At 42.1% G+C, this 24,569-nt stretch overlaps 4 protein-coding genes, 1 long non-coding RNA gene and 1 other non-coding gene across 8 annotated transcripts; 3 read left to right on the top strand and 3 right to left on the bottom strand.

Annotated features, from left to right (window-relative positions):
• The first annotated feature begins 490 nt into the window (after positions 1-490).
• Positions 491-3,485, top strand: chchd2 (coiled-coil-helix-coiled-coil-helix domain containing 2). Its single transcript, XM_072392505.1, has 4 exons — positions 491-666; positions 1,797-2,052; positions 2,492-2,657; positions 3,095-3,485. Exons 1-4 carry the CDS (start codon positions 617-619, stop codon positions 3,103-3,105), a joined length of 483 nt encoding a protein of 160 aa, XP_072248606.1. The 5' UTR covers positions 491-616; the 3' UTR covers positions 3,106-3,485.
• A 171-nt stretch (positions 3,486-3,656) lies between these two features.
• LOC140314345 (phosphorylase b kinase gamma catalytic chain, skeletal muscle/heart isoform-like) lies at positions 3,657-9,370 on the top strand. Its single transcript, XM_072392506.1, has 10 exons — positions 3,657-3,955; positions 4,535-4,676; positions 5,405-5,583; positions 5,724-5,778; positions 5,866-5,931; positions 6,015-6,178; positions 7,458-7,548; positions 7,786-7,939; positions 8,033-8,158; positions 8,703-9,370. Exons 2-10 carry the CDS (start codon positions 4,594-4,596, stop codon positions 8,967-8,969), a joined length of 1,185 nt encoding a protein of 394 aa, XP_072248607.1. The 5' UTR covers positions 3,657-3,955; positions 4,535-4,593; the 3' UTR covers positions 8,970-9,370.
• Positions 9,371-9,707: 337 nt separating this feature from the next.
• On the bottom strand, positions 9,708-11,775 carry LOC140314346 (uncharacterized). 2 transcript variants are annotated; one of them, XR_011917136.1, is made up of 4 exons: positions 11,623-11,775; positions 11,160-11,244; positions 10,475-10,553; positions 9,708-10,189 (listed from the first exon to the last, which is right to left on the bottom strand). It is a non-coding gene; the product is annotated as an uncharacterized lncRNA (long non-coding RNA). The 2 variants fall into 2 exon arrangements; XR_011917137.1 differs by having other exon boundaries at positions 10,101-10,189; positions 10,475-10,564.
• Positions 10,810-10,947, bottom strand: LOC140314887 (small nucleolar RNA SNORA15). Its single transcript, XR_011917215.1, has one exon. It is a non-coding gene; the product is annotated as a small nucleolar RNA SNORA15 (small nucleolar RNA).
• A 2,639-nt stretch (positions 11,776-14,414) lies between the features above and the next one.
• Positions 14,415-18,125, top strand: psph (phosphoserine phosphatase). The gene is made up of 6 exons (XM_072392520.1): positions 14,415-14,508; positions 15,178-15,321; positions 15,458-15,592; positions 16,616-16,761; positions 16,846-16,994; positions 17,103-18,125. The coding sequence occupies exons 2-6, from the start codon at positions 15,182-15,184 to the stop codon at positions 17,211-17,213; spliced, it is 681 nt and encodes a 226-aa protein (XP_072248621.1). The 5' UTR covers positions 14,415-14,508; positions 15,178-15,181; the 3' UTR covers positions 17,214-18,125.
• On the bottom strand, positions 17,620-24,539 carry LOC140314355 (protein NipSnap homolog 2-like). Of its 2 annotated transcripts, XR_011917138.1 has the most exons (11): positions 24,425-24,539; positions 23,701-23,840; positions 23,575-23,620; positions 23,177-23,271; positions 22,857-22,927; positions 22,618-22,758; positions 21,542-21,573; positions 20,044-20,138; positions 18,881-18,964; positions 18,401-18,715; positions 17,620-18,343 (listed from the first exon to the last, which is right to left on the bottom strand). XR_011917138.1 is itself a non-coding variant. In XM_072392519.1 (10 exons), exons 1-10 carry the CDS (start codon positions 24,514-24,516, stop codon positions 18,651-18,653), a joined length of 861 nt encoding a protein of 286 aa, XP_072248620.1. In that variant the 5' UTR covers positions 24,517-24,539; the 3' UTR covers positions 17,620-18,650. The 2 variants fall into 2 exon arrangements, 1 of the variants encoding a protein (XP_072248620.1); XM_072392519.1 differs by having other exon boundaries at positions 17,620-18,715.
• Between the last annotated feature and the right edge of the window lie 30 nt (positions 24,540-24,569).

Consider the following 24,569-nt stretch of genomic DNA (forward strand, 5'->3'; position numbering starts at 1 on the left):
GTAATTCCATTACATATCCGGATTACATATATATATTCTCACCCACTGATCTGGCTTTTTCTCAATTGTTTTTTACGCGTTTGCATCTAAATTCGTCTTATATTTAGCTTATATTTATATTTAAAAAAAATATATATTTTTAAATTATCAGAGGAAAATGCAAGCTTTCGCAACAGTTCGTATGTGTAAATACATGAACAAAAAAACCCCCGATTATTTAAATGCAAAATGTGTCTGGAGCCCAGTTTGAGATAAGTAGGACAGTTGCTGAATTTAGAAATGCATAAAATGCTTGGAAATTAAAATTTAGTTTAAGCTCACTGTTCAGACAAATTACATTGACTTAAGACTGCATAACGTTTTCACACATATGTCAACATTTTTCTGGTTGCTTTTATAGTCTACACGATAAAACAGAAGAAAAATACGAGTTTTACAATCAAGTTACACAACTGTTTCCGTCATACCGGAAGTTACCCGGGAGACGAATGATGTAACACGTCGAAAGTTCCGGATTAACTAAAGGTCGAAATAAAAGTGCAGACGACAGTCACCGCTTCTTAGTATTTCGTCTGTTTCTACCAAACACACAACTAAACCGACTCAGTAAATAAAAATGCCGAGAGGAAGCAGAAGCCGAACATCAAGGATGCCCCCTCCAGCCAGGTAACAAAATATATCTGATGCCATTTGTTAGAAGGTGTTTAGCGTTGTCAGCATGCTACGTTGGCTAGCGTACATGCTAACGTTCAGGTAACGTTACAGTGTCATGTGTGGGCCCGAGGTTGCTAACAAAGTCTTGTATGATTTACTGCTGTCTGTTACCTGTAAATAGTATTTCTGGGAATATCCACATCTCGCAGATTTACGGGAGAGTCATGTCAGCTCAAACGTCTTTGACCAAAAATAGTAAAGGTCACTGTGTTAAACTTTCTTCATGCCTGTACAACTTTGATAACAGAAACTCTAAATTGAACCATGTTTAAAAAACAACAACAAAAAAACAATTATATTGTATGATTTTTATATTATTGTACTTTTTTATAAGTAACACAGAAGTGAAAGGTGTATTTCTTGCTGTTTAATTTTTAAACTTGAATTAATCTTTAACACTGCTGCCAAGCTAAGGGGAAAAGTTCTGAAAGACTCCGTTATGGCTTTGTTACACATTCAGGCGATTGAATCGCTGATATAATCATCACCTAGGGTAAATTTTTGTTAAATTAGGTCTTTTTGACATATAACCTTCATGTCGTTATTATTAGTTGCTACATAAAAGCTTTTGGCTCTAGAAGCTGAACCCACCCAATGAAAAATGAGTCTCTGTGAGTCTCTGTTGGGTAACAGTCTACAGATAACCTGTTATCAGTGACCTTAAGTAACACCAAGCGAGACCGCTACACTGTATTCCCGTTGCTCTTTTACCTAACTACATAAGCTGTTGTTTGGCGGTCACCTCATGCCCATGAATATTTTCTTTGCCCTCTGGACAGTCTTTGAAGAGATAAAAGGTCAGAAAAATTGGACTTTTGATTAAAGAGTCCAATAAATATGCTCCAAGTTTGCGGACCATTTGTTCTGAACAGGCTAGTAGTTGGTGTTCTTACCACCCTCTTATTGTCAGAGGAATGATTTTATAAAATATAACAAATAAAATATACCTGCAGTCCTGAATTTCAGTATTGCTTTAGCATTAATTAGCACTTATCTGGAAAAATGCATATCAGCTCATAATAACTGGCACAGTTTTTGAGCGAGCTTTGTTTTGACATTTCAAAATTTATTCTTTGCTGCAGGGCACCACCATCACCTCCACCTATGGCCAGAGCAGCACCACCCCCCTCCCATGCCCCAGTTCCAATGCAGGCCCCACCGTCTGCTATGGGTGCGCCGGCCGCAGCGCCCAGGCAGCCCGGAATGTTTGCCCAGATGGCGACTACAGCTGCTGGGGTGGCAGTGGGCTCTGCAGTAGGACACACACTCGGCCATGCCTTTACAGGAGGCTTCGGTGGAGGAAATTCGGAGGCTGCCAAGCCTGACGTCACATACCAGGTAAACTGAAGTGTAGCCCACCATAGAACTAGCATAGTATCGTGGAAAATTAGTGCATTTAACACATGGCAGGTTGGTCTGTGGGAGGAGGCAACGCTATAAACATTTAAACCTTCATGTAAACAACCTCACAGGGCTTCTCACTTAGAGATACTTTACTTGCCTGCGTATTCTCTGCAAGTTAAGAGCTTTTAGATTAAGACATGCCGTCACTGTGCCGTAGTCTGGCTCTAATTTGGTTGATTAAATAATCACTGTAACTAAGTTCCACTTATCCACTGAGAACCATCAACATAATCCTTGTTATCTTTACATGAAAGGCACAAAGGTGATTGAATGTGGACAGATGATGTGCGCTTAATTGCCTGCTTGGAAATAAACATTTCAAGTGGAGCACATAGATAAGTCAACAACTCATGATCGGCCTTGTGTCTGTCAGGAGCCGTACCAGCAGCAGCCCCAGTCAATGTACCAGCAGCAGCCCCAGCAACAGCAGGTCTGCTCCTACGAGCTCAAGCAGTTCGTCGACTGCGCCCAAAACCAGAGCGACCTGAAACTATGCGAGGGATTCAGCGAGGTCCTCAAACAGTGCAAGTTTGCTAACGGTGAGTGAAAACTGAAGAAAAAAAGTCTGGCCCTCTGTATGAAATCATATTGTATAATAAAGACTTAATAGTGTACCCATCATTTGTCTTGCATCATTATGGCATGTATTTGTTTTGAAACCCTTTCACAAGTTTCAGGTTTTAGCCTTGCTCCTATTTTATGTCTGAGCCATCGTCTGTGCAGTGTTGCTGTTCATATTTTTAAACACTGGCAAAGAAGGAGGCTTTACATAAGACCTTCACACATCAGACACCTGACTAATGACTTTGCACTATTGTCATGCAAAGCCTAGCAGTACTCAGTGTGGCCATGAGGGGGAGTAGTTTTTTAATATTCCCTAAATGTATCTAAACCGTTTAAGTTAATGCTCCACCTCAGTCACTCACATTGTAATGTGAGAAAACTCACCTCATTGAACCTTTTCTTTTCTTCTCAGGTCTGTCATGAGATGGAGACGGAGTCCTGCAGAGTGAACATCATGCATGTTGTCAACGCACCAGATTCTAGCAGGGTGTCATTTTCAAGGGGATCAATCAATAAACGTGCTTTATTTCGACAGTTACCATCGGGCAACATTATTTGTTTGTGAGGAGATTGCTGCAGAGCTTGTAATCATAGTCTTATAAATAATGTTTATATATTTTGCTGTGTCACATTTTGAGTTAGATGTAATGTTTTTCCTTTAGTATCAGTGCTTTTAATTTAAAATTGTTCTCAAATATTGCCGGATTTGTGAAATGAAACTACTAGTTTTCAGCCTCTGGATCAACAACGCTCAAAGTTAGTCTGTAATAAGAAGAAAACAAATAAAGCACTTGAATCATAAAGACACTTGTGGTGATTTTATTGGTCTCCTGTGTAGCCAAACCACATTGCTTCACTGAAATGTTCTTTAAATAGATTTATAAGAGCACCAAAGTGGAGATACCACAGTGGTTCTGCACCTGTCGTGTCACTTCAGTCTCAAAATTTGCACAAAACCACAAATTGAACATTGCAAGTTATATCATTTATCTCCAAGTGCGTCGAGGTGAGAGGAGGCTGCGGGGTATTATTTCATGGATCTGTTTTTTACGCCTGCGGGGTGAGCTGCTGCCGTTGCTGCGGAGGCAACTATTTATTTTTGGCACTTGACATTAAAGCTCACCCTTTACAACATGGCAGCAGCGACCCCTCAGATCCGCGACGGGGCCGGAGTATGACTGGACCTCTTTGTCCGTGATTTTGCTGTTCGTGGTCGGACTGAGCGCTGCTGAGTGATGGATTTCCTCCATTATATCAGACACTGACGGACACGGTGAGTGAGCGCGTTTTTACCTCTGTTCATCGCTTTAGCAAAAAATCTCAGAGATCATTTCACACGGGGTGGCACATTGCCTGTGAATTACGTTGTTTCGACGAAGTCTGGGGCAATAACTTCCAACACGGATCCAAACCACGGTTATCTCGCCAAATAAACCGTGGAACACGTAAGTGAGACGTTTTTGTTCTTTTTCTTAATTAATTTCCTTTTTTTTTTTCTTTTTTTCTTTTTTTTTTTTTTAGAAGGAAGCATGCACACAACAATATCCTTCAAAACTAAAGTTTAAGTTGAAAAATGACATGTCGGAGTACGTTTTAAAGTTTTGAAATGAACCGCTTGGATATATTTAAGTCTTGTATTATGTCTATTGACTATTTAAAACTGATAGTATTTGTGATGCGTGTTACACACAATTAAGAGTATCTAAAACTCTCATTTGTCACCAACGTGGCTGGTTTTGTGCAGCCTGACATCAGAATATACTAGTTCAAATGATTTGGAAGTAGTTTTAATGTGAGCAAACATGATCATTTGAGTTGCCAGTGTTGTTCTGAGCAGCTTTTTCGCCTGCAGCCTGTTGTAAGCTGTAAGAAGAGAGCAGCTGTGTATCTTGGGTGGTGTGTCGCTCCATCATGACCAAAGAGGAGGAGATCCCTGACTGGGTGGGAGCCAAGGAGTTCTATGACAAGTATGAGCCCAAGGAGATTCTGGGCAGGTATGTTTGTAAAACACACACCGTGACAAGCATCCCCGACAGGGGTTTGGAAGTAAAGGGAACATTTGCTGCCCGTGTGAGCAGATTTAGTTTAACTTGTGGAAGTTTTTGCAGAACTTTGGCTTCAAGTAACAGTCACTGGGCAAAGCCATGACTCTCATAAGAGTAGAAAGGTTTCCCTGAAGGTTCTCAGTAGTCTCTGGGAAATGTGAGCGGGGTCAGAGCCTGCTAGTTGCCATTCCTCACCAGCTGTCAGACGGTGGTGCTGTTATGTAACCCTCAGTGTGGAGGAGGCAGCATTCATCGACTTCAGCCTGTTGTGGACAAACGTTAAGTGTAGAGAACCGCCCAGGAACGGCCTCCACTCATTACGTAATTTCACCCCCTTTTTCTCACAAGCCGGTCATGAGGTCACCGGGCAGTGAACAATGCATTCTTGGCCCCATTCAGTTCTGGAGATCATTTGATATGAAAAGTTTATATTGTTGAGAAGCACTTTAATCTTTAAGCTATTTTTCTGAAAGTTAATCATAAACAAGACATGGTGTCAGTGGTGCATAGATGCTCCTTCAAAAAGTATCTTTTCAACATTTACCACTTAGTTTGGTTTCCAGCAGTCATCCGACAAACTCTCAGCTCCTGACTTACGGGAGCGAACATGTTACTTCTGTGTCCATCTGTCCTGAAACCTGTAGATGTGAAGGCTGACGTGTTCCTCTCTCTTTCAGGGGAGTGAGCAGCGTGGTGCGTCGCTGTGTTGACAAGCGCACGTCTCAGGAGTACGCGGTGAAGATCATCGACATCACCCCGTCAGACAAGACGACTCCGGAGGAGATCGAGGAGCTAAGAGACGCCACGGTGAAGGAGATCGACATCCTCAAGAAGGTTTACGGGCAGGAAAACATCAGTAAGCTCCCACCACACAAAAATTCATCTTTCCAACTTTAGACGTGTTGGAAAGACTCCAGACTGGCACAGTTTGTATGGCCTTTGGTACTGGACATAGCTCCCAGCTGATCCACTCACTGGGTGAATTCTCATCTCCAGTACAGCTCAAAGACTGCTACGAGTCCAAAGCCTTCTTCTTCCTGGTTTTTGACTTGTAAGTCTCACCTTTTCATTCATATATGCACACCTGACTTCTCAAACGAGTAGCAGCTCTTCAGACGTTTCATTTTCTTTCCTCCAGAATGAAGAAAGGTGAACTTTTTGACTACCTCACAGAGAAAGTTACTCTGAGTGAGAAGGAAACCAGGTCAGTGAGCGTGTTTTTGCAGAGTGTTGAGTCACAATGATGCTTCTTAAAGACTCTATAATTCGCTGTGTGATGCGTTTCAGAAAGATCATGCGTGCTTTGCTGGAGGTGGTAGAGTTTCTTCATGCCCAAAACATTGTCCACCGGGACCTGAAGCCTGAAAACATTCTTTTAGATGACAATATGAATATCAAACTTACTGATTTTGGCTTCTCTGTTCAAATCAAGCCAGAACAGACACTCAAAGGTGAGTGAATGTTTGCATGGAGACCCAGCAATAGGCATGTGCCAGTATTCATTTACCTCCCCTGCTTTTGTTGGAAATAACTTAGCATTTTTTTGGTGAAAACAGCCAGAATTTCAGTCCTTGCATATCAACATGTCCTCCACTGGTAAAGCTACTATCTTTACAGCCTACAGTGTGCTTGTCTGTACACCAGCTGTCGGTGGTCCATGGAGAATCTGGATCTAGTTGCACAACATACTTCCTGCTCAGAGCAGCACAGGACACTCTGACCTATTTGCTGCTATCAAAGACGCTCGCAGTACACTGACCTTTGAAATGAACTTCTCAGAAAGCTTAAGACCATCAGCAGTAGGAGCTGGCAAGTCGAGATACTAGCTGCACAGCTAGTATGAGGCTCATCTTCAGGAAATTAATCCTCGGTCACTAAACTACTGTAACCGTGGAGAAATAACATATCTTTGACTCACCATTCCAAAGCACATTCAAGGAGGGTTTAGTCTATATGTTCACAGATTTAATGTTAGATGACAAAAGCTTTTCTTGGGCATGCCTGCAAGGCAGGGCAGATATGTGCAATATCTTACTCACTGTTGGCATCATCAGTTGAAAGGGTTACCTGCTGATTCAGTGAGAACATCTTTAGGCTCTTTAAGACTTTCTTTTGCATCAAACAGTCTGATTTGGGGCACAGTTTGTGAGGAACAGCAGTCCTGGATAAACCTCATCCCTTGCAGGTGGTTTTACTTCGAGTGGAGTAATTCATTTTGAATAAATCTGAGACCCTATTAAACCCATTGCCAGACCCACAGACCTTTTCTCGAATGCTTCAGAGCTCAGCCCAGCGAGCCCAGAGAGCCCAGTATGGGGCACCTGATTCAAAGGATCTGAAGGATTAATGTGGATTATTACAAAATGTCATTGTCATATCTATAAGCACTGTTATATGCATGTATATCTTTATTTTCCTCTTGTTCTAAAGTACTTTCTAATGTCAGATTTTGACTTACTTTTATGCGACTGCCTTTTTATTCAACAGAATGGAGTTTCAGCTCATAAACTTTCCCTGTGATTTCACTGGAGTAATACTTCGTCATTTTCCTTACATCCAGTTTTTTTTCTGGTCTGCTCAAGACACACTTAACATACTTACGTAAAACCCCTTCATGGTTCTCCGCTGGAGCATTTCTTTTTAAACTTTGGGAGTGTAGGTTTAAAAGGTAACAAAGAGACCCGGAAATGTGCTCCAGTTTTTCACTGTTTCAATGTGGCTGTAATGCAGAGGTGTTTGGGACCCCTGGTTACCTTGCTCCTGAGATCATCGAGTGCTCCATGGACGCAGAACACCCAGGATACGCTACAGCTGTGGACATGTGAGTGTCCAGAACAAGTCAAAAGTTACACAGATGTCACATGTGCAGTACAAACTCAGTTACATCAGCAATCATTCCAGTTACCATGGATGGATCATTTCACTGAGTGGGATCTCATCAGCCCCCTCCAGTCATACTTAACTGTATAATGTCAGCTTGGTTATTTTCTTCCGCATGTTCTCCAGGTTCTTAAGATGTTACACATACACACCGTTGTCATCTTGCTCGTGTTTGCAGATGGAGTTCAGGCGTCATCATGTACACTCTGCTCGCAGGCTCTCCGCCCTTTTGGCACAGGAAACAGATGCTGATGCTGCGCATGATCTTGGCGGGGACCTACGACTTCTCGTCTCCAGAGTGGGAGGATCGCTCAGACACCGTCAAAGATTTGGTGGGCCGTTAAGTTATTTTCACCTGCGCTTTTTCTGCGTAGAGGTCGTAATTCCTTCATTTACAAATAAGATATCGCGTGGTTTATATCCAGATCTCCCGGATGTTGGTGGTGGATCCAAAGCAGCGTTTCACCGCCACAGATGCTCTCAACCACTCCTTCTTCTCCCAGTATGTGGTGAACGAAGTGAGACAGTTCAGTCCGTACAGGCGCTTCAAGGTGAGATGTAGATTTCAGGAAATTTCTTTTTACTTGAATAAACGCAAACATGTTCTCACTCACCATGACCAACCAAAAGCACACAAGGGATTGTTTCCTAAAGTTTAGTTATGACTTAAGCATGCGTTTGATACGATGAAAAGTCTCTCGACGCAGTAGAGCGCAAGATATATAAATAAATCCTCTAAATTTGTGAAATATATGGATGCGATACAGTGTAACTTTATTTAATTCGGACATATTTTAAGAGAACATCTTTCCAGTTCATTGAGCCATTTGTATCATTTTCCTTCAACATGTCATCAGGCCCAATGATTAAAACATATTTCTAGTGTATTTTAAAAGTGACAAAATTTTACAATCTATGGATTAATGTAAATATTTCATGTGCAGGAAGGAAATTAAGCTCTGCTAATGATAAATCTGTGCGTCAAGCAATGAGCAGTTAATGAGCCATAACATTAAAATCAGTGCGATAACGGTTAAGTAAACTGGACTCTGACTTTAAGTTGATAACCAAGCAGTTCCCTCTCTCCATCATCAGGTCATCTGCATGACTGTGCTTGCCACGATGCGCATCTACTGCAACTACCGCCGCGCTAAGCCCGTCACCAAGGAGGTGATCAAGAGCGACCCGTATGCTGTCAAGCCCATCCGCAAGCTCATCGACGCCTGCGCGTTCAAGATCTACGGCCACTGGGTGAAGAAGGGCCAAACTCAGAACAGAGCAGCGCTTTTCGAGAACTCTCCAAAGGCCATCCTGCTGGCGATAGCCACCGAGGCTGAGGAGCAGCCCCAACACGGTTGGTAACAAGCCTGCAAGGACTGAGATATGTTTTTACTCCCGTGTCCATTGTATGAAAGAAATTAACTGGTAAAATATCGCAGCAATATGACACAGCAGCGTTGGTTAAAACAGGATTTACCTCAAAGACTGCAAAGTGTTCGACATCATTAAAAGACATCCATGTTCAATGTTTTTTCCTGCTCTAAATTGATTTAACTGTAAATCCTCCGGAGAAAAGAAAGTAATTGACGTTTTAAGTTAATGTAGCCTATGAGGTAGTTCTTTGAGCTCGATGCTGCAACCTGCATGAGTGAAAGGTCACACAGTTTAATGTCCTCTTCCGTCTGAAATATACTTTCTAATGTGTGGTTCAAGATCAGAAAGTGTATTTAAATTTTGAGTCAATGCGTCATTATACCCAAAAACATGCCAGAACTGTGAAATCTAGACTTCAAAGCTTGGAAATAACCTTCATAGTTTAGCTGAGAGGAAAACTGAATAGTTAACCTGCATACTTGAAGTGGCACAGACTTGCAGATTACCTATAATTACGCAGGATGTTCAGGGTTACTTGATGAACTGGTAACAGCTCAAATGAAGAGAGCACTTTAAATCGTGTGCTATGAATGTATTTATTGAAATGTGCATTAACTTAACACCCAGGTTTTGTCAGTAGGGAGATGTGGGCTTTTGCAATGCTGTAAACCTGATGTAGGAATTCAATACACACAGAAAGTTTTAGTTCAACTGTAACTTTATTAGTCAGCTATTACACAAGCCCCCCCCACAGGTAATGCAGTGCTAGTTTGTGGTACACGTTCCCTTACATCAGTTTCTGAACCCACTCCCAGGGATTTCCTTTTGGTGCATGTACTGAAAGATGATAGATGGTAGAGTAAAGACAACACGCTGCAACCAAAATTCTGAGCATCACTTGCTGTGTGAAACCTACATCCAGTTAATAGGAATGCAATGTGAAATGGCCAATTAATGCAGCAATAACACTGTCAATAATTTAAAGTAATCATAAAATAATGAATGGGATCTCAACGTTCATTTATTCATTAGATACATCATCATACAGTGTCGATTTGTGAATCCCCAGGACTGAGAGACTGTGCCTGACATGATGGAGCTATGAGTGAAAAACAACTCAAGTTAAAAAGATAAAGATGTGTGAAAGTAGTTACCACAGGCCAAGGAGCTGACGGCTTTCCCATCGTCACATTTTGTAAATGGTCGCCCTACAAAATTCAAGAAAAAAAGAAAAAGAGGAAAATTAATACAAAACCCCTTATGAATGTTGAACATCGCCACTGTACTCATTCCTATACAGCTAGACGAGGCTGAAAGAAGCACAGGTCCAGTCGTTTAGTAGAAATGAGAAAATGCTTTTGCATAGTGTCTGACTGTAACCAGCACAGAGCAGCTGGGACAGAATTCGGCCATGCCTCCAGTAACTTCCCTCAGTGCTCAGAATAATAATCAAGTAGTGTTCCTTTGTGTTGACAGCGAGTGTACAAACTTACGATCCTGAATGAGGCCACTCCTCGCAGTCCAGAGGTCAGTGATGGCAGTTTCTTCAGTGCCCTGAACCATAAATATGCACTGCAAAACATCTTGGAAAACAAAAAATAAATTTAAAAAAAGACACATATTACTCCAGACACATTACAAGATTGAGTTTCTGAATTCACTAAAGTAAATTAGTTGACAAAACAAATTGTTTCTCAATCAGAAGAACAGTATCATCATCATGGATGTCTTGAGGCTATAAGGACACTAATCTCACCATGGAAATCAATTTAGCTCATTCCGATAAACTAAAACAGGACACGTGACCATCCTCTGGTTTGTAGCATGCTGTTGTATTCACTCTGACATAAGAATGAGGAACACGATTAGCATCCTAATCCTGTCGAGTCAGTGTGTGAAAACGATCATCTAGCATGGTGTCTGACTGTATTTACTATGTCAAAAGTGAAACAGAATTCAGCCATGCACTCAAAAACATATGCTCAGCGAAAGCCAATTACATAACAGCTTTATTAGATCTTCATTGAGCTTTTAGAGTAGCTTTGTGTCAGTTTAACAGTTTCAATGAGTCAGTCAACAAAAGATGAAAGTCACTCTACTTTACTTTATGATCATCCTTGAAAACTCAATCAAGAGTTCCTCCTAAAACAGCAAAACGCACGTGCTACTTTTCCTCACCTCGGCCACGTGCCAGTCAGTGTGTCTCAACTCCTCCATTACGCGTGAAGTCAGGCCTCATCCTCCATTGTTCTCCTGTAGAATTCTTTTGAAAAGAAGATGAACACAAATGTGTCACTGTGACCGTAACTCTGCGCATAAACACCCAACATCTCTCAGACTTCATGGGCAGGTTTAAAACTTTGCAGAACGTAACTCAAGTCTCGTTTTTCAAATATAGTTCAAGGCAGGAAAAAAATGGTGCTCTGAAGCCCCTCCATCCGCATCACAATCTGCGAGTAATTACTGCAGGGCCCCAGTTACACGTTGCTATCTGAAAACTTAAACTGCTGTCTTATTAAAGCGAAATTAGAACCACATGCTTTTCATACACCCTGAGCAGGAACAGCTACACACTTTCAGCCTAAAACCAATAGAAAACAGCCTGTGCTGAGCTGCGGCATTATTGAACAAATGTTCTTACTGTTCAAGGTTTTAGTCTTCTTTTGGTTTTTAGGAACACCGGGGCGACTGGGAGCGAAACCTCCCATTATGCGGCTAAATCCACCACTTTCCATCACCTTAATCGTATCATTTGGCTACGTTCTCTTCTTTTTCCTCCTCTTTTCTTCTTCGTCTTCTTTGACATATCCGGCATGTGTCGGTTTAAACCAGCTTTAGGTGACTTAGCGCCGCCCTCTGGTCTGAAGCGTAAACTGTATAATTCCCAACGAACAGTGAGGACAGTATGCTCATCAACCCTTGGACCAGATAACCTTCATCAATCTCCATCTCACTTAGACCCCATGCACCCAAAAACATTTCTGAGTTGAAAACTATTTTGCTCTGCATTTCTATGTTTTTTATCATGTGCCCTACAAACAAGGATTACTAGTATTTGACTGAGATGAGCAAATCGGTTTTCTGATGGATAATGTTCCAGCTGATCCTGCCTCTCCGAGGTCATTTGGCTGCACATGGAATTCCCCCAAGTGATTGGCTGAGTACAACAACTGACCACCACACTGTGCTCATCTTGCCCCAGTTTGTGCACTTCATATTTCATCATGTTATGGTGTCAAGGGTCAGTTTCTCATTTTTTGAAAAACCTGATTATCGTTAAAGAAAGCTGAATGTGAACGTATTTACAGAATGATAAAAGACTCTTTAGCTTAAACACTACCTTCATGGCTGTAAAAAAAAATGTTATCATTCATGTCATGCTGTACTTTTGATCCTCCCATTCATATTAGACCAACAGGTAGACTCATTTGAGTTGTTTTGTTTCTCGTTGTTGAATCCAAGATGCCTTACATCTTTGTCATTGCTTTGTTTCAATTTGTTTTGGCGGCTTTTGCATTTTTTTGTATTGTTTAAATGTCTGCCTCTGTTGATTATATACTTTTTTTGTGGTTTAATTTGTTGATCTTCTTGCTGATTGTCAGTGGTGGAAAATGACCCACATCTACAAGTACAAATAGTGACATCACAATTTAAAGATACTCTTCCACGGTTCAAAGTTGACTTCAATAAAATTATGCAAGTGTTGTCCAGAAAATATGCTTAGATTGTATAAGTAAAGGCATACATTACTCTGTCAGAGCTTTTTTCATATGGTCTATCTATACTAGCACACTCTTGAATTATGATGAATCTCACGTGAAACCTGATGAAGTTCAGGAAACACCCAGGAAATGTTTCCTAAGAAAGATATGGGAATATAGAGCGTTTCTTAAATTTATGAAGGATTTATACAGGTATTACGAAAGACAATCTTCTGTATATGCAGTCCAAAAACCTTGCTGAAACTTCTCTTCAAGGTAACTTTCTCAAAAACAAACAAAATTCAGAAAATGCAGCTGTAAGATTAATCTCATGGGATAAAAATGTAAATATTTCGCTCTGAAATATATTGAAGCCAAAGCAGTAAATGGTGTATTCAACACTAGAAGCCCCAAAGTGCAGACTTTAGTCTGCAATGAAATTCCCCCCAAATGTGTGAATAAGTCTAACACACCACTATCTGCCTCCCACTGTTGTGTAAAAAGCCTAATTATTGAGCTGTGTCCTTGCCAGCAACCCCACCCCCACACACAGGATATTCTGCAAGCCAGCAACTCTGATGTGCTCTTTTGTAAGAATCACTGGCACATACCAAAGGCAGATAACCAAAATATTAGCCATTTATCCAACATAAGATTTGCAACAGAAACCGTGGTGGGATTTGACAAGGGCACAAGACAAATTGTGTTACCTGAGAAAGAGCCTCTTTCAAGTTGACTACATGGGTTTGATTATAGCTCATGTGCCCTTTTGTAAGACTCAATGGGCATCATACAATTATGATTCGATGAAGGGAGGGAGGGGAAGGTCGTAAAAGGTGTGAATGTTGTAGGCGAGAAGCAACCATAAACAGGGAATGCCTGGAACGCAGACCCAGACTTCACAATCTCATAACCAAGGCAACCAAGAAGGATCGGAGCTCAGGAGGCTTTAGCAATTCTACAGAGCATGTCGGACTGTGAATTTGATGATGGAGATGTGGACCTCGCATTTCAGAATGACAACGTTGTCACAGATTCATCAAGTGATGAGGATGCGACTGCTCCAAAGTCGCTCAAGGAGACGGGTGGTCAAGTATGTGATTGAGCAGGACAGTTCAGACACAGAGGCCATGTCAGATGAGGAGGAAGACACAACACATGTCAACCGCCCCTTGTAATTAAAAAACAAAAAGTTGCAGATGTGGGCATAACACCTGGATCCACAGAGAAGGCGAAAGATGGCATTGTGTGGTTCCACCACAAAGTTGGAGAATTTTCTGCTCATTCAAACAGCAGTTTGGCCTTTGTCATAATAGGCAGCAACCGCAGAAGGGGGGGAGTGGAATGGTTGTTTTCACAATGCAATGGAGATAGTTAGCGCCTTGGGAATACACAATTTTTGCAGAGGGAGGGGGCATACAGCAGAAGTGGATATCTCTGGACCTGCTAGTGTCAAATAGCCTAGCTGTGAAATTATAAAATTCAAATGACTTTATTTTATCAACAGGACATAGATTATTGTAATTACTCATGGGCATTTAACTCCTTTATGATTTTAAGTAACTTTCTGGCCACTTTGTGCCTTTTTTATGGGAACTTTATCTATTTGTGACCCTACAAACGTTTGTGATGTTGACAAGTTGACATCCTAACCGTTAGTATCCGTTAGGAAGCGGGTCAGAGGATAGTGGGCGGGCCCTCGTCGGCTTCGCTCTGATTGGTCCGCTGCTCAGCTCCTCTCTTCCTCGTCGGTGAAGCCATCGAGAGCACTGCGGTCTGCTCACAGTGAAACTGCTGTAAGTGCCTTATCAACTTTCCATTTACCGGTGAGTAAAGAAAGGACAACTTGCACATTTTAAGTATATATTGTGAAGACATGAGCCTGATCTTGTAGCGTGAGTGGTTTACGGTTGTTACATCAACGTACAAGTAGAATTCCGCTGTCGGTTAATCCAGGCGTAAAAATCTAGGAAATTGTTGCTCAATGCGTCCAGTTTTTTGCTGTAACTTTTTAGAGGCGGCTTGTTTGTCATTGTATTCGTTTTTCGTGTGGGGGTAGTGCCCATCTTTTGTCTTCTGTAGCCTGCCTTGGGGTGATGCAACATGGGCAGAGGGTGTCCATACATCCAGCCCCAGCCTCTCATATAGTTTGTTTAGGCACAATGCCTTATGTAACACTTCCCTGGCATACGCCGACGACTGGGGCACGTGTTTTTATTTGAGATGAGCTCCGTCGACGCAGGACTGTTTTCACATAGGTATTCCAGTGAATGGACGTTTTTGCTGCTCCACTGGAGAAAAGACATCCACTGCATGCAGGGCTTAGTTAATTAGTGAAATCGGGCACCACAGACCTCACGTTAAACCAACAGTACAGCACGGGATCGCTCAGATGACTCCCCACTGTGACAACATCATGTCAGCTGACATCTTGGTAAATCCAGTGGAAACACTGCTGTAGATTTCATGCTGAATACTTGTCCTTTTTTCCCCAGCACGATGACAACCCTCGCGGAGACAAAGGAAGTCTTCAGGAGAGCGGATGCAGTCTGTTTTGATGTGGACAGCACAGTCATCAAAGAAGAAGGCATCGATGAGCTTGCCAAATTTTGTGGTGTTGGCGATGCAGTCAGAGAGATGTGTGTGAGCCGTGTGTTCTATGTGCATGCAACCCATTTCGTCCATTTACCTGTGCTCTCATCCATAAACTTGAGATCACATTACTGGTTCCGTTCCAAATGTAAAGCCATCCTGTGTTCCTTTGACAAATTTCAGGACTTGTAAGGCCATGGGTGGATCAATGACATTTAAGAAGGCCCTGACTGAGCGTCTTTCCATCATCCGATGCTCCAGAGAACAAGTAAACAAACTGATAACAGATCACCCGCCTCAGTTGACTCCAGGCATCAGGTGAGTGTGCGACGAGTTTGACAACATAAATCAGTTCAGCACACATCGTTTTCCGTTGCATTACAGAGTAACGTGAGCAAGTAAACAAACACAGGTGCATAAATGTGTGCAGAAATATGTTAGAAGTATCTTATTTTGTTGCAAACCAATCTGCTCAAACCTGAATGAGGTGGCACTAGCCCAGACTTCTTGTTTTCATATGTTACTGCAGCAGCAAATTATCTGAGATTTTGTCTAGACACACAAAACAGGATGACACGACCGGTTATGTAACAAACCAAAACATTGCAAGTCGTGAGGTGATTTTTTTTCCCCATTGAAAAATGGTTCAATGCGTATCTCACAGATAAAAATCCCTAAGATAACTTAGTTGAAACACTTTCCCATCACAGAAGATTCAAGGAAAGTGAAATAATCCCTGGGAAAAAATGTAAAGTCCAAATATCTTTTAAAAAGCGGGGTTTCCAGTTCTAGAGCTGTAACAAAAACACTTAGCAAAACACTTGCGGTTGCTTGAGAACGCAGATCCAGACACCTTCCAAATATGAGAGAAACATATCTACGCAACCTGGATCTGTTTCTCATCTTCAGTAGACGTTTCCATCCAACCCAGCGGCAAACGAGGGAACAACGAGGATCAGAACAGATGACGTTAATAACTTAAAAGCAACATGAAAAAAAGTGATTTTTGAATGACAAAAACACTTTAAAATCAATTTAAATGACATTCTATGACCTTGGTGGTCTCCAAAAAACAACTTCTGAGTATTTTTTTTCTTCTACTTGACAAAAAGGAGAGACTGAATAAAAACATGAACAGAAACGTATCCGTCACTGTATCTGTTAGACAGGTTTATGCTGCATGTGGCACTAATAATTCACAAGATACTACACTGATGAGGAACTGCGTAAGACTAAATTCTAAGTATTGTAAGATGGGGGATGTTCTCAGAACATCGATATATGGAAAGCTTTTCATCGTAAAACCTAAAAGACTTCCCGTGTTCCTTTGTCTTTCTCCAGGGAGCTCGTGGACCGTCTGCACGAGCGCAACATAAAGGTGTTCCTCATTTCAGGCGGCTTCCGCTGCATCGTGGAACACGTGGCCACTCAGCTCAGCATTCCTCTGCATCACGTCTACGCCAACCGGCTCAAGTTCTACTTCAACGGTAAGAGCCGCTCCTGCTCTCCTCCCCTTCATTGTGTCCGAGGTTTTTCGGGTCGGCCCGCTTCAAGTCTACATTGAATTCTAGGAGAGTACGCTGGCTTTGACGAGACTCAGCCCACAGCTGAGAGCGGCGGCAAAGGAAAAGTGATCAGCACCCTGAAGGAGCAGTACGGCTTCAAGACTGTGGTGATGATCGGAGACGGAGCCACTGATCTGGAGGCCTGCCCTCCGGCTGTAAGTGTTCACCTTTTAGTCTTTGGGGTAGATGTTCATACGTGTTCTTAAAAGAGCGGCTCGTGCGATCGCAGCGGTAACGAAATGCTCTCTTTCCCCCCCCCTCAGAGCGCTTTCATTGGATTTGGCGGGAACGTCGCGAGGCCGCAGGTTAAGGAGCGGAGTTCATGGTACGTGACGAGCTTCGAGGAGCTGCTAAAGGAACTGGAGAAGATTTAAAGACGCTAGAAGATTACTGTTACTAATTTAACATTTTATATTTGCACCCAAAGGTGTGCCACCAGTTGTTTTACCCGTCGCACACTTTCCCGTAGACTCCCGATAGATTTTTTTTACATCGAAGGAAGCCGTTTACGCGGGTCCAATTTTACCTTAATAGTGATGCTATGCTATTGATTTTTATACTAGTAAATGCTAAAACAAAAGGAATGAAACACTGTCTGTGTGGGAGTTCAGAAGATTTTAGTGTTTTTGCACTTTTCTAGATAAGCACGACTCCTTTATATAATGGTTTGTGCAATGAGTGAAAAATGTGTTGTGTACTAAAAGCTGGGGCCCGACTCGTCAGTGAGCGTGGCGACTTCAGTCCTGTAAGGAGCATTAAAGATGAGAACATGCTCAAAAGGATGTCTGAATCACTTTAATTGTTGGTGCTCTTGTCCGTTTCCAAACACAGTTCCTTTTTGAACAAAAAAGACCAGAATAAATGTGGTTCTGTTATGAGTTCATTATTACAGTACAGAGCAGCATAGTTGTCAACCTTCCACCGGCTTCACTCGGCCCACTGATGAAGAACGCGTTTCCACGCCGTCACACTGGACTCTTTTCTTTTTTGGCTCGTTAAAACATCGTTGGATTAAAAAACCGACTTAAAACCAGGCATGCTGTCGTCACAGGGAAAAGGTGGAAGCCATAGTTACAAACACAGCGCCGTGAAACGCGAACATTACTCTGACAGAGAATAAAAGAACGTTCAGGAAACACAGCTTAGAGGACAAACAGTGTCCGTTTATGATAGCAAATAGAAAATGACATGATCTGCCTCGTAGATGTACTTTATCATGATTACCATCAGAAATGCGGGTTTGTCTTCTTTTTTTTTTTTTTTTTTTTTTTAAATCAATATAGAGATAAATTATTTCATCAGAAATGGCATGGCTTACATCAAAGTGTCATTCTCTCAGCACATTTTAAACACTATGTACTCTAAATTTACACTAAATAAATAAGTGGCTACTGCATTGAGCAGTGAGCTTCAGCAGTAATCCCCCCCCCCCTCCTGTTCCCACACTAACAAACCATATAGCTGCTCGATTTTTCTTCTTTTTTTTTTTTTTTTTCAAGTAACTCTCCTGCCAAAAGTGGAGACGAGCTCTCCTCACGGACCACTTACGGTGCTTACAGACTGCTTCAGAACCCAAAAAATAATGTGTGTGGTCAAGAGCTCGCTACCTTTCAGTAACTATTATAATTACAGATAAACGGCACGCATCTCTGTCCAAGTGACATCATGAAGTAAATAAAGCAACGATGAGAAAAGAGAAGGGGGTGTTTGGTGTTGCTGACAGGAGATCGAACCCGTGACGGCAACTCTCTGGATGGATGTAACATTCAAAGGGATGCCACTTGATTCCAGCTTCCAGCTGGCTTCTCATTTCACTGCAGCGGGGAAGCCTTTGTTGGGATCATGATCCTTGAATCCATGTGCTGAATAAGAGGGACTGCAGAGAGGCGGAAAGGAAAGGGAGGATTTGGGCTTGATTTACTGTCATTTTGATAATGATCACTTTCAGAAGGCTTAGCAAAGCCATAAAAATGGAATGGAAGGCCTAAAAATTTGCTTTTGACCACTTTTCCTCCACTTAAAGTTGATTTATGTTGCTCACCTGTGTAATACACCGCCTCGTGCCAGCCCTCCTGCTGCCAAGCAGCGTTCCTCGTCTCTTCTCGGGACTGAAGGTCTTTGTAAGCTGCCACCAAGTAAAACAAGCAAAAGGGTAAGCCATCTTCAATTATCAGGCTAATAACCGTTCTGGTTTGCTTGTTAAAGCTTTAAAGATGCCACTTGTCCTTTAAAAAATAAATCACTCCAAGTGGAGCTGCTGTGAACATTTCAGAAAACACTTGCACACACTGACATAAGTTAGCATTTATCTAATCAATTCTGAGCCGTAATGTTCTCCTCTTTCGGCTTCATTTTGGCAGCCACCAAAAAAAAAACCCAAAAAAACCCAAAAGTGTCTCTTAACGCCACGAGAGCAGCGAGAACAAACTGAAACACCACAGCTGTCAGCTGGACGACTAAACTATGAGCCAAAAGAACTGAAGCGCTCCGGAGAACTAAGAGACGCCACAAACTATCCCAGTCCACAGCACAAAGAGTCAATTGTGAAAAATATCAGGAACTTTTAATTAATTGGCTTTGAGTGAATAAACCAGGCTCAGTATTGTTAGGGCATGAAGTGGAGGCCCAAGTTACACGTGGCTGTAATTAATGGTGGAAGATGTAGGGCTCTCTAACTGAAGACACATCATGGAAGAAGAACAAATAGGTGCCTTGTCCATATGAAAGAGAAATGGAGAGACCTGTTTGGAAAGTTGGAATTATTCATACAAGTAAATCAGTATTGGCTACGTTTCTTTAAGTCTGATCATTTTTCTCAGTTTAATATCAGCTATTCATTAAATCATTAAGAAAAATGTGTTTTTCATCTGTCATTATGTGCTTTTTTTTTTTTAGAAAAAGGAAAAAAACAACCCTAAGCGAGCATTTAAAACTTCTTCCAACACTGTGGCTCCCGTCAAACTTTCCTAATCCGAAGCCTGTGCAGCTTGAGATTGTGATTTTTTCTCCAAACTCTCAAAAGTCAAATTCAGTTTACAGTGAAGAAAACCCCAAATCTAAGAAAGTGGCGCATTTTCTTTGGCATTCTTGCTCATTAAACTACTTAAAAATCAGTCATCAAAACTGCCGCCTGTGCTGAGCAACAACTGAGTCGGTATGACAATAATTATCGAAATTCTGACGATCTGTGTGACTTGAACGTACCCCAGAGGTGATGGACCATGTAAAGGTTACCGATTTGTGAGAAAAACCCTCCCACAGCCTCGCTGTTGTGCTGGCGGTATCGGATGGCTCTGGCCCTGAAGACAAAAAAAAAACAACTTCAGTCACAAAACAAGCCGAACTAACTTTGGAGTTCATCCAGTATAACAAGAACAGTCTTCAAAGAAAGAGTTCTACATCTTTGACCCACTACGCACATATTTAGGAGTCAAAGATGATTTGAAGAGGATGTTTTAGATTCTCTGTGTTTACCCCAAACTAATCACTCAGTGCTGCTGTGTGCACAGCTAAGTCGAGCTACAGATACAGCTCGACCTGGCCCTCTAACTCGACCACTGTTGTATGTCCAAGTGCACGGGAGCAGAATCAAGTTATTGACCAAAGTGCGTCCAGTGCCACGGCGCTGTGGTCTGAGAGAGAAAAAAGACATTCTGCTGACTAACTTCCTCTGTGGGACATCATCGTACGTGTGAGTGCAGCTGAGTTCACAGCACAGACGTTGTCTCAGGATGGAACTTTGGAGCCTGTGCAGAGGACCGAGGGGTCAATTAGGGTCTAGTTGAGAGCATCATAAACCCAGACAACCATATTATCTGGGGATGTAAGTATGTTTTTTTTGAGAAGCTTGATTTTACGCTCTGGTTTTGCTCAGACAAACTCAATAATACGTTTTTCTCCATTGTCTTGTATGTGTGCTTTGTGTCAACAAAACGGTGAAGTCTCACTTGTACATGTTGTGGTAACTTGAAAGTTGAACTTTAAGCTGCATAAATCACACTGAAATAGCCTCAAATAGCTTTGGAGACGTTATTTGCACGGCTACGGGGGACTGTTCAAGTGACAGCTGCTTAAAGCGAGCAGAAACGAAAAAAATTGGGGAAGAAACAAAATCAACTTGTCTTGTTTTTTCCACCTCTGATTATTCAAAATGACATCCGTGCCGTTTATGGCAAGGGTGAAGCACGAGGCCTCACAGCAGAAAAGCAACAACACATAAGCCATGGGTATTAAGTTATACTTGTGTACAAAATCGTCCACACGCTCAGCTGACAGTTTGATTTGCTTTGGAAACATCTTTTGCAGCCAAAGACATGTTGTCATATGTAATCAAAAGAAGTTTGTAATAGCTCGAAAATATGGGCGACAAGCACGATGAGCCCAGCACAAAGAAACGCACGTATGGAAAGTCTTTGTGTTAATCCATCATAATCTAATGTGCTGCAGTAATAAATGCTGATCTGTTGGCTCCACCAGCCCATGCAGTGTATGCTTCCACATTCAAATGACTCTATTACGCATATTTCCTGCATACACACTGCTTCGTGCGACTTTAAGTCTTGGCAAAGGGGGCATGAGCTTCAAATAAAAGGGCCTCAGTGGAATAACTCTTATTAATGACAGTGTGACGAGGGAGGTTTCATGTAGCGCAACTGTTCTGTAACTACAGTTCAGCGAGTCAAATGAATCCAGGCTGCCTTACCAGTAATTACCCCACTCGATCATGGTTCCTGCCTGCACGAATGAAAAAAAACACAATACACTTTATTACAGTAAAACACATATCACAGTGAGCTTTCCAAACTTCTTCTTTCCAGATTAAACATATTAACACAAATAAATGTGAAGAACGTAATGCAGGTATTTTGTCATTGTGAAGATAAGCTGCAAGAACAACTACACCCAATGGCTTCTTCAATCATTCTGCTGGTGCTCGGGACAACAAACGCCATGCTGCTCGTCAGATATAATCATAGCTACGAGGCTATGAGGAATAATCGCTAGCATTCATCACACGGAGCACTGATCAAGTGGCAGTTTGGCCTTCAAGGTTAAAAAGAACTATTTAATCTGCAGGAGATGGCGTCATCTGCTGCGGCAGTTCGAACAGGTTAAAGTAGAGCCACATTCCTGGGTTCCTGAGTGTCCAAATATTGTTTAAAAAGTGAATCAGTGGGAAAAAAAAAAAAAAAAAAGGCTTGTACAAATGATGATGGCTCATCATCACCTGGCCAGTCGACACACCTGATCATTCCACATGTACACGCGGCAGTTTTATAAGAGTTGCATTTTATCATGTTACAAAAAAAATGGCAATAAAACAACAATTGTTACAGAAATGGCAGCCAAATGCTGTCCATTTCTGTAACAATTGTTGTTTTATTGAGCCCCGAAGCAGCAAATCCTGTGGCAGATCTGCTCAGACATCATTAGCACTTTATAGTGCACGTGTATGTGTGTGTGAGGTGCATAAACAGCCATTTATGTAACACTGTTTTAACATTAAACATTATGACTGGGGCATTTACGTCAGTGCCGCAATGACTGGACACGCTGAACCAACAGGAGACGGACATTTTAAGGAGATCTGTGTTGAATTTGGAGCAACTAAACCACATCATTTAATCCTTATAATCCAACATTTTTGCCGCCAGTTATTTTTCCACAGTTAAAGTGCCACAGAAATCCACCATGTGATCTCTTGTAATAATTACTCTGAGAGCTTTGTGCGTTATGGAAAAAACGGAGCGCCGAGACTGCTGCCGCCGTGCTACTCACCCTGAGCTGGTAGGACCTGAGCTCGTAGATGTTTGGGCCCTCGCGGGGCACAGGTTCATTCCAGAAAGTGAACTCTAGCAGAAGCTGATTCCTGCGGGACAGCAGCATCTTTCCCCGCTCCTTCCTGTAAGCTGTAAACTCCTGCCGTCAAACAGACGCGATCAATACACTTTACTTCAACTGGAACGCTCGTGATGAGCAGGAGCAACACCAGTGAGATGCACGTGAATCATCCTCACCTTGTTCTGCCTGAGCTTGTTCATCACCTCTGTCAGAGCTGGGTATCCACCTCTGTAGCGCCACAAATGAACTGGAGAAGTAACGTATCATACGTTTACATAAACGGACAGAAAGATGACCACATGGTAGAGCAATACTGGATGAGCAAAGGAATTGATGGGAGGAATTGCTTTTGTTTTTTTCTCAAAATGGAAAAATAACCAGATCTCTGTCATTTAACTGCATGTAAGTAAATAAGCGGTATCACATCCCTTGTGATTGCACACCACAGACTTGTTGAACTGTAGAAATGTCTGCGTGTCGATATTAGTAATCGTACCAGCCTGGTCTTGTTCTCCATACCAGGTATTCCAGGTTCCCACCAGCTCACAGGGATAGTACTTATCAGCGTGGATGGAGGGCAAAACATCCTCACTGTGATGAATGAGAAACCAAACTGAACCAAACGCCACACACCTACATCTGACAATTAAAAGCTCAAACTCATTCCTAAACAACAACCTGATCGTGTGTCTTCTATCTTATGTTGCGAGTCTTCAGTCATTTTAGGTATGAGCAAAGCAGGAGTGTAGTTATGCTGGCCTGTCAGTCGCCTCACAGAAATAGACCGCTCTGAACTATTTCTTTGGTGTCCTGGTCAAACACTCCTCCTACTCCCACTACACTACAAGCTCTGACACCGTGCACATATCGACTGTAACAAGAGATGAAACTCACCAGAGTTTGTTGTATGCATCCAGGCACTCTGGCTTGACATTGTGGACTGAAAAGAACAATATTATTATTGTTATTATATCAGGTCACAAATTTCAATGCTGAGAAGCTTGTGTTTGTGTGACTTACACTGAATTTTGTAGAGGTTACTTTCCTCATTTTTGGTCAGTAAGTTGGAGTGTGCATCTTTTCTGGGATCAACTTTCCTCACAAACAGAGACTTGAACCAGCTGTCCTCTCGGTCTTTGCTGCTGGACGTTGCAAATCCCCTGCAAACACAGACGAGGCAGGTTGAACAGCTAATGGATGGAAATGCTCATCGCAGACTCCCCTTCTCCCTTCTTACGTGTTTGTGTTGATCTACCAGATCAACACAAACACGCGGAAATGACTTGTTTTATACACTTTGTAATATTACAACACGTCTGGACTGCGGGATACTGTGGCATATGAAAAACAGCATTCTTAAGCATCGATAAGACCCGAACTCTGTTTGATAGATAGAAACAGGGGTGTGATATTTTTCAGTAAAGCTACATAAAGTAACAAACTGACCTTGAGCATCTGAGAGATGCTCACCAACAAAAGATGACAGAAACTCGAGTTCTTTCACTATTACCAACAAACACATGCAGATTTTACTATAAACATCTCGGGGTAAATTAAATGTAAAGTGCAGCTTGTGACTGTGGTAAAACTCAAGGCCAAACAGGGCTGGCTAACAGTGAACAGGCTAGCTTTGCCAGGCTCGTCGTAGCCACAGTAAGAAAAAAACAACAGAAAAAAACACACAACAGCCAACATGAGACGCTACAGAAAGGACAGCCAAACAGCCACGATGATGACCGCCCACCTGACCCAGACTACGAGTTGTCCAACCGAGTGGGCCCTGCTTTGAGCCGGACCCAAGCTTCCACGGACTCTCTGAAGGACTCCGGTCGCCATCTTCAACTGAGCTCAAGGAGCAAAAGCAGTTACCGCATCTGACCACCAGGTGG

The sequence above is a fragment of the Leuresthes tenuis genome, unplaced genomic scaffold (assembly GCF_036924035.1).
Source record: "Leuresthes tenuis unplaced genomic scaffold, fLeuTen1.0.hap1 SCAF_9, whole genome shotgun sequence".
In the NCBI taxonomy this organism is placed as follows: domain Eukaryota; kingdom Metazoa; phylum Chordata; class Actinopteri; order Atheriniformes; family Atherinopsidae; genus Leuresthes; species Leuresthes tenuis.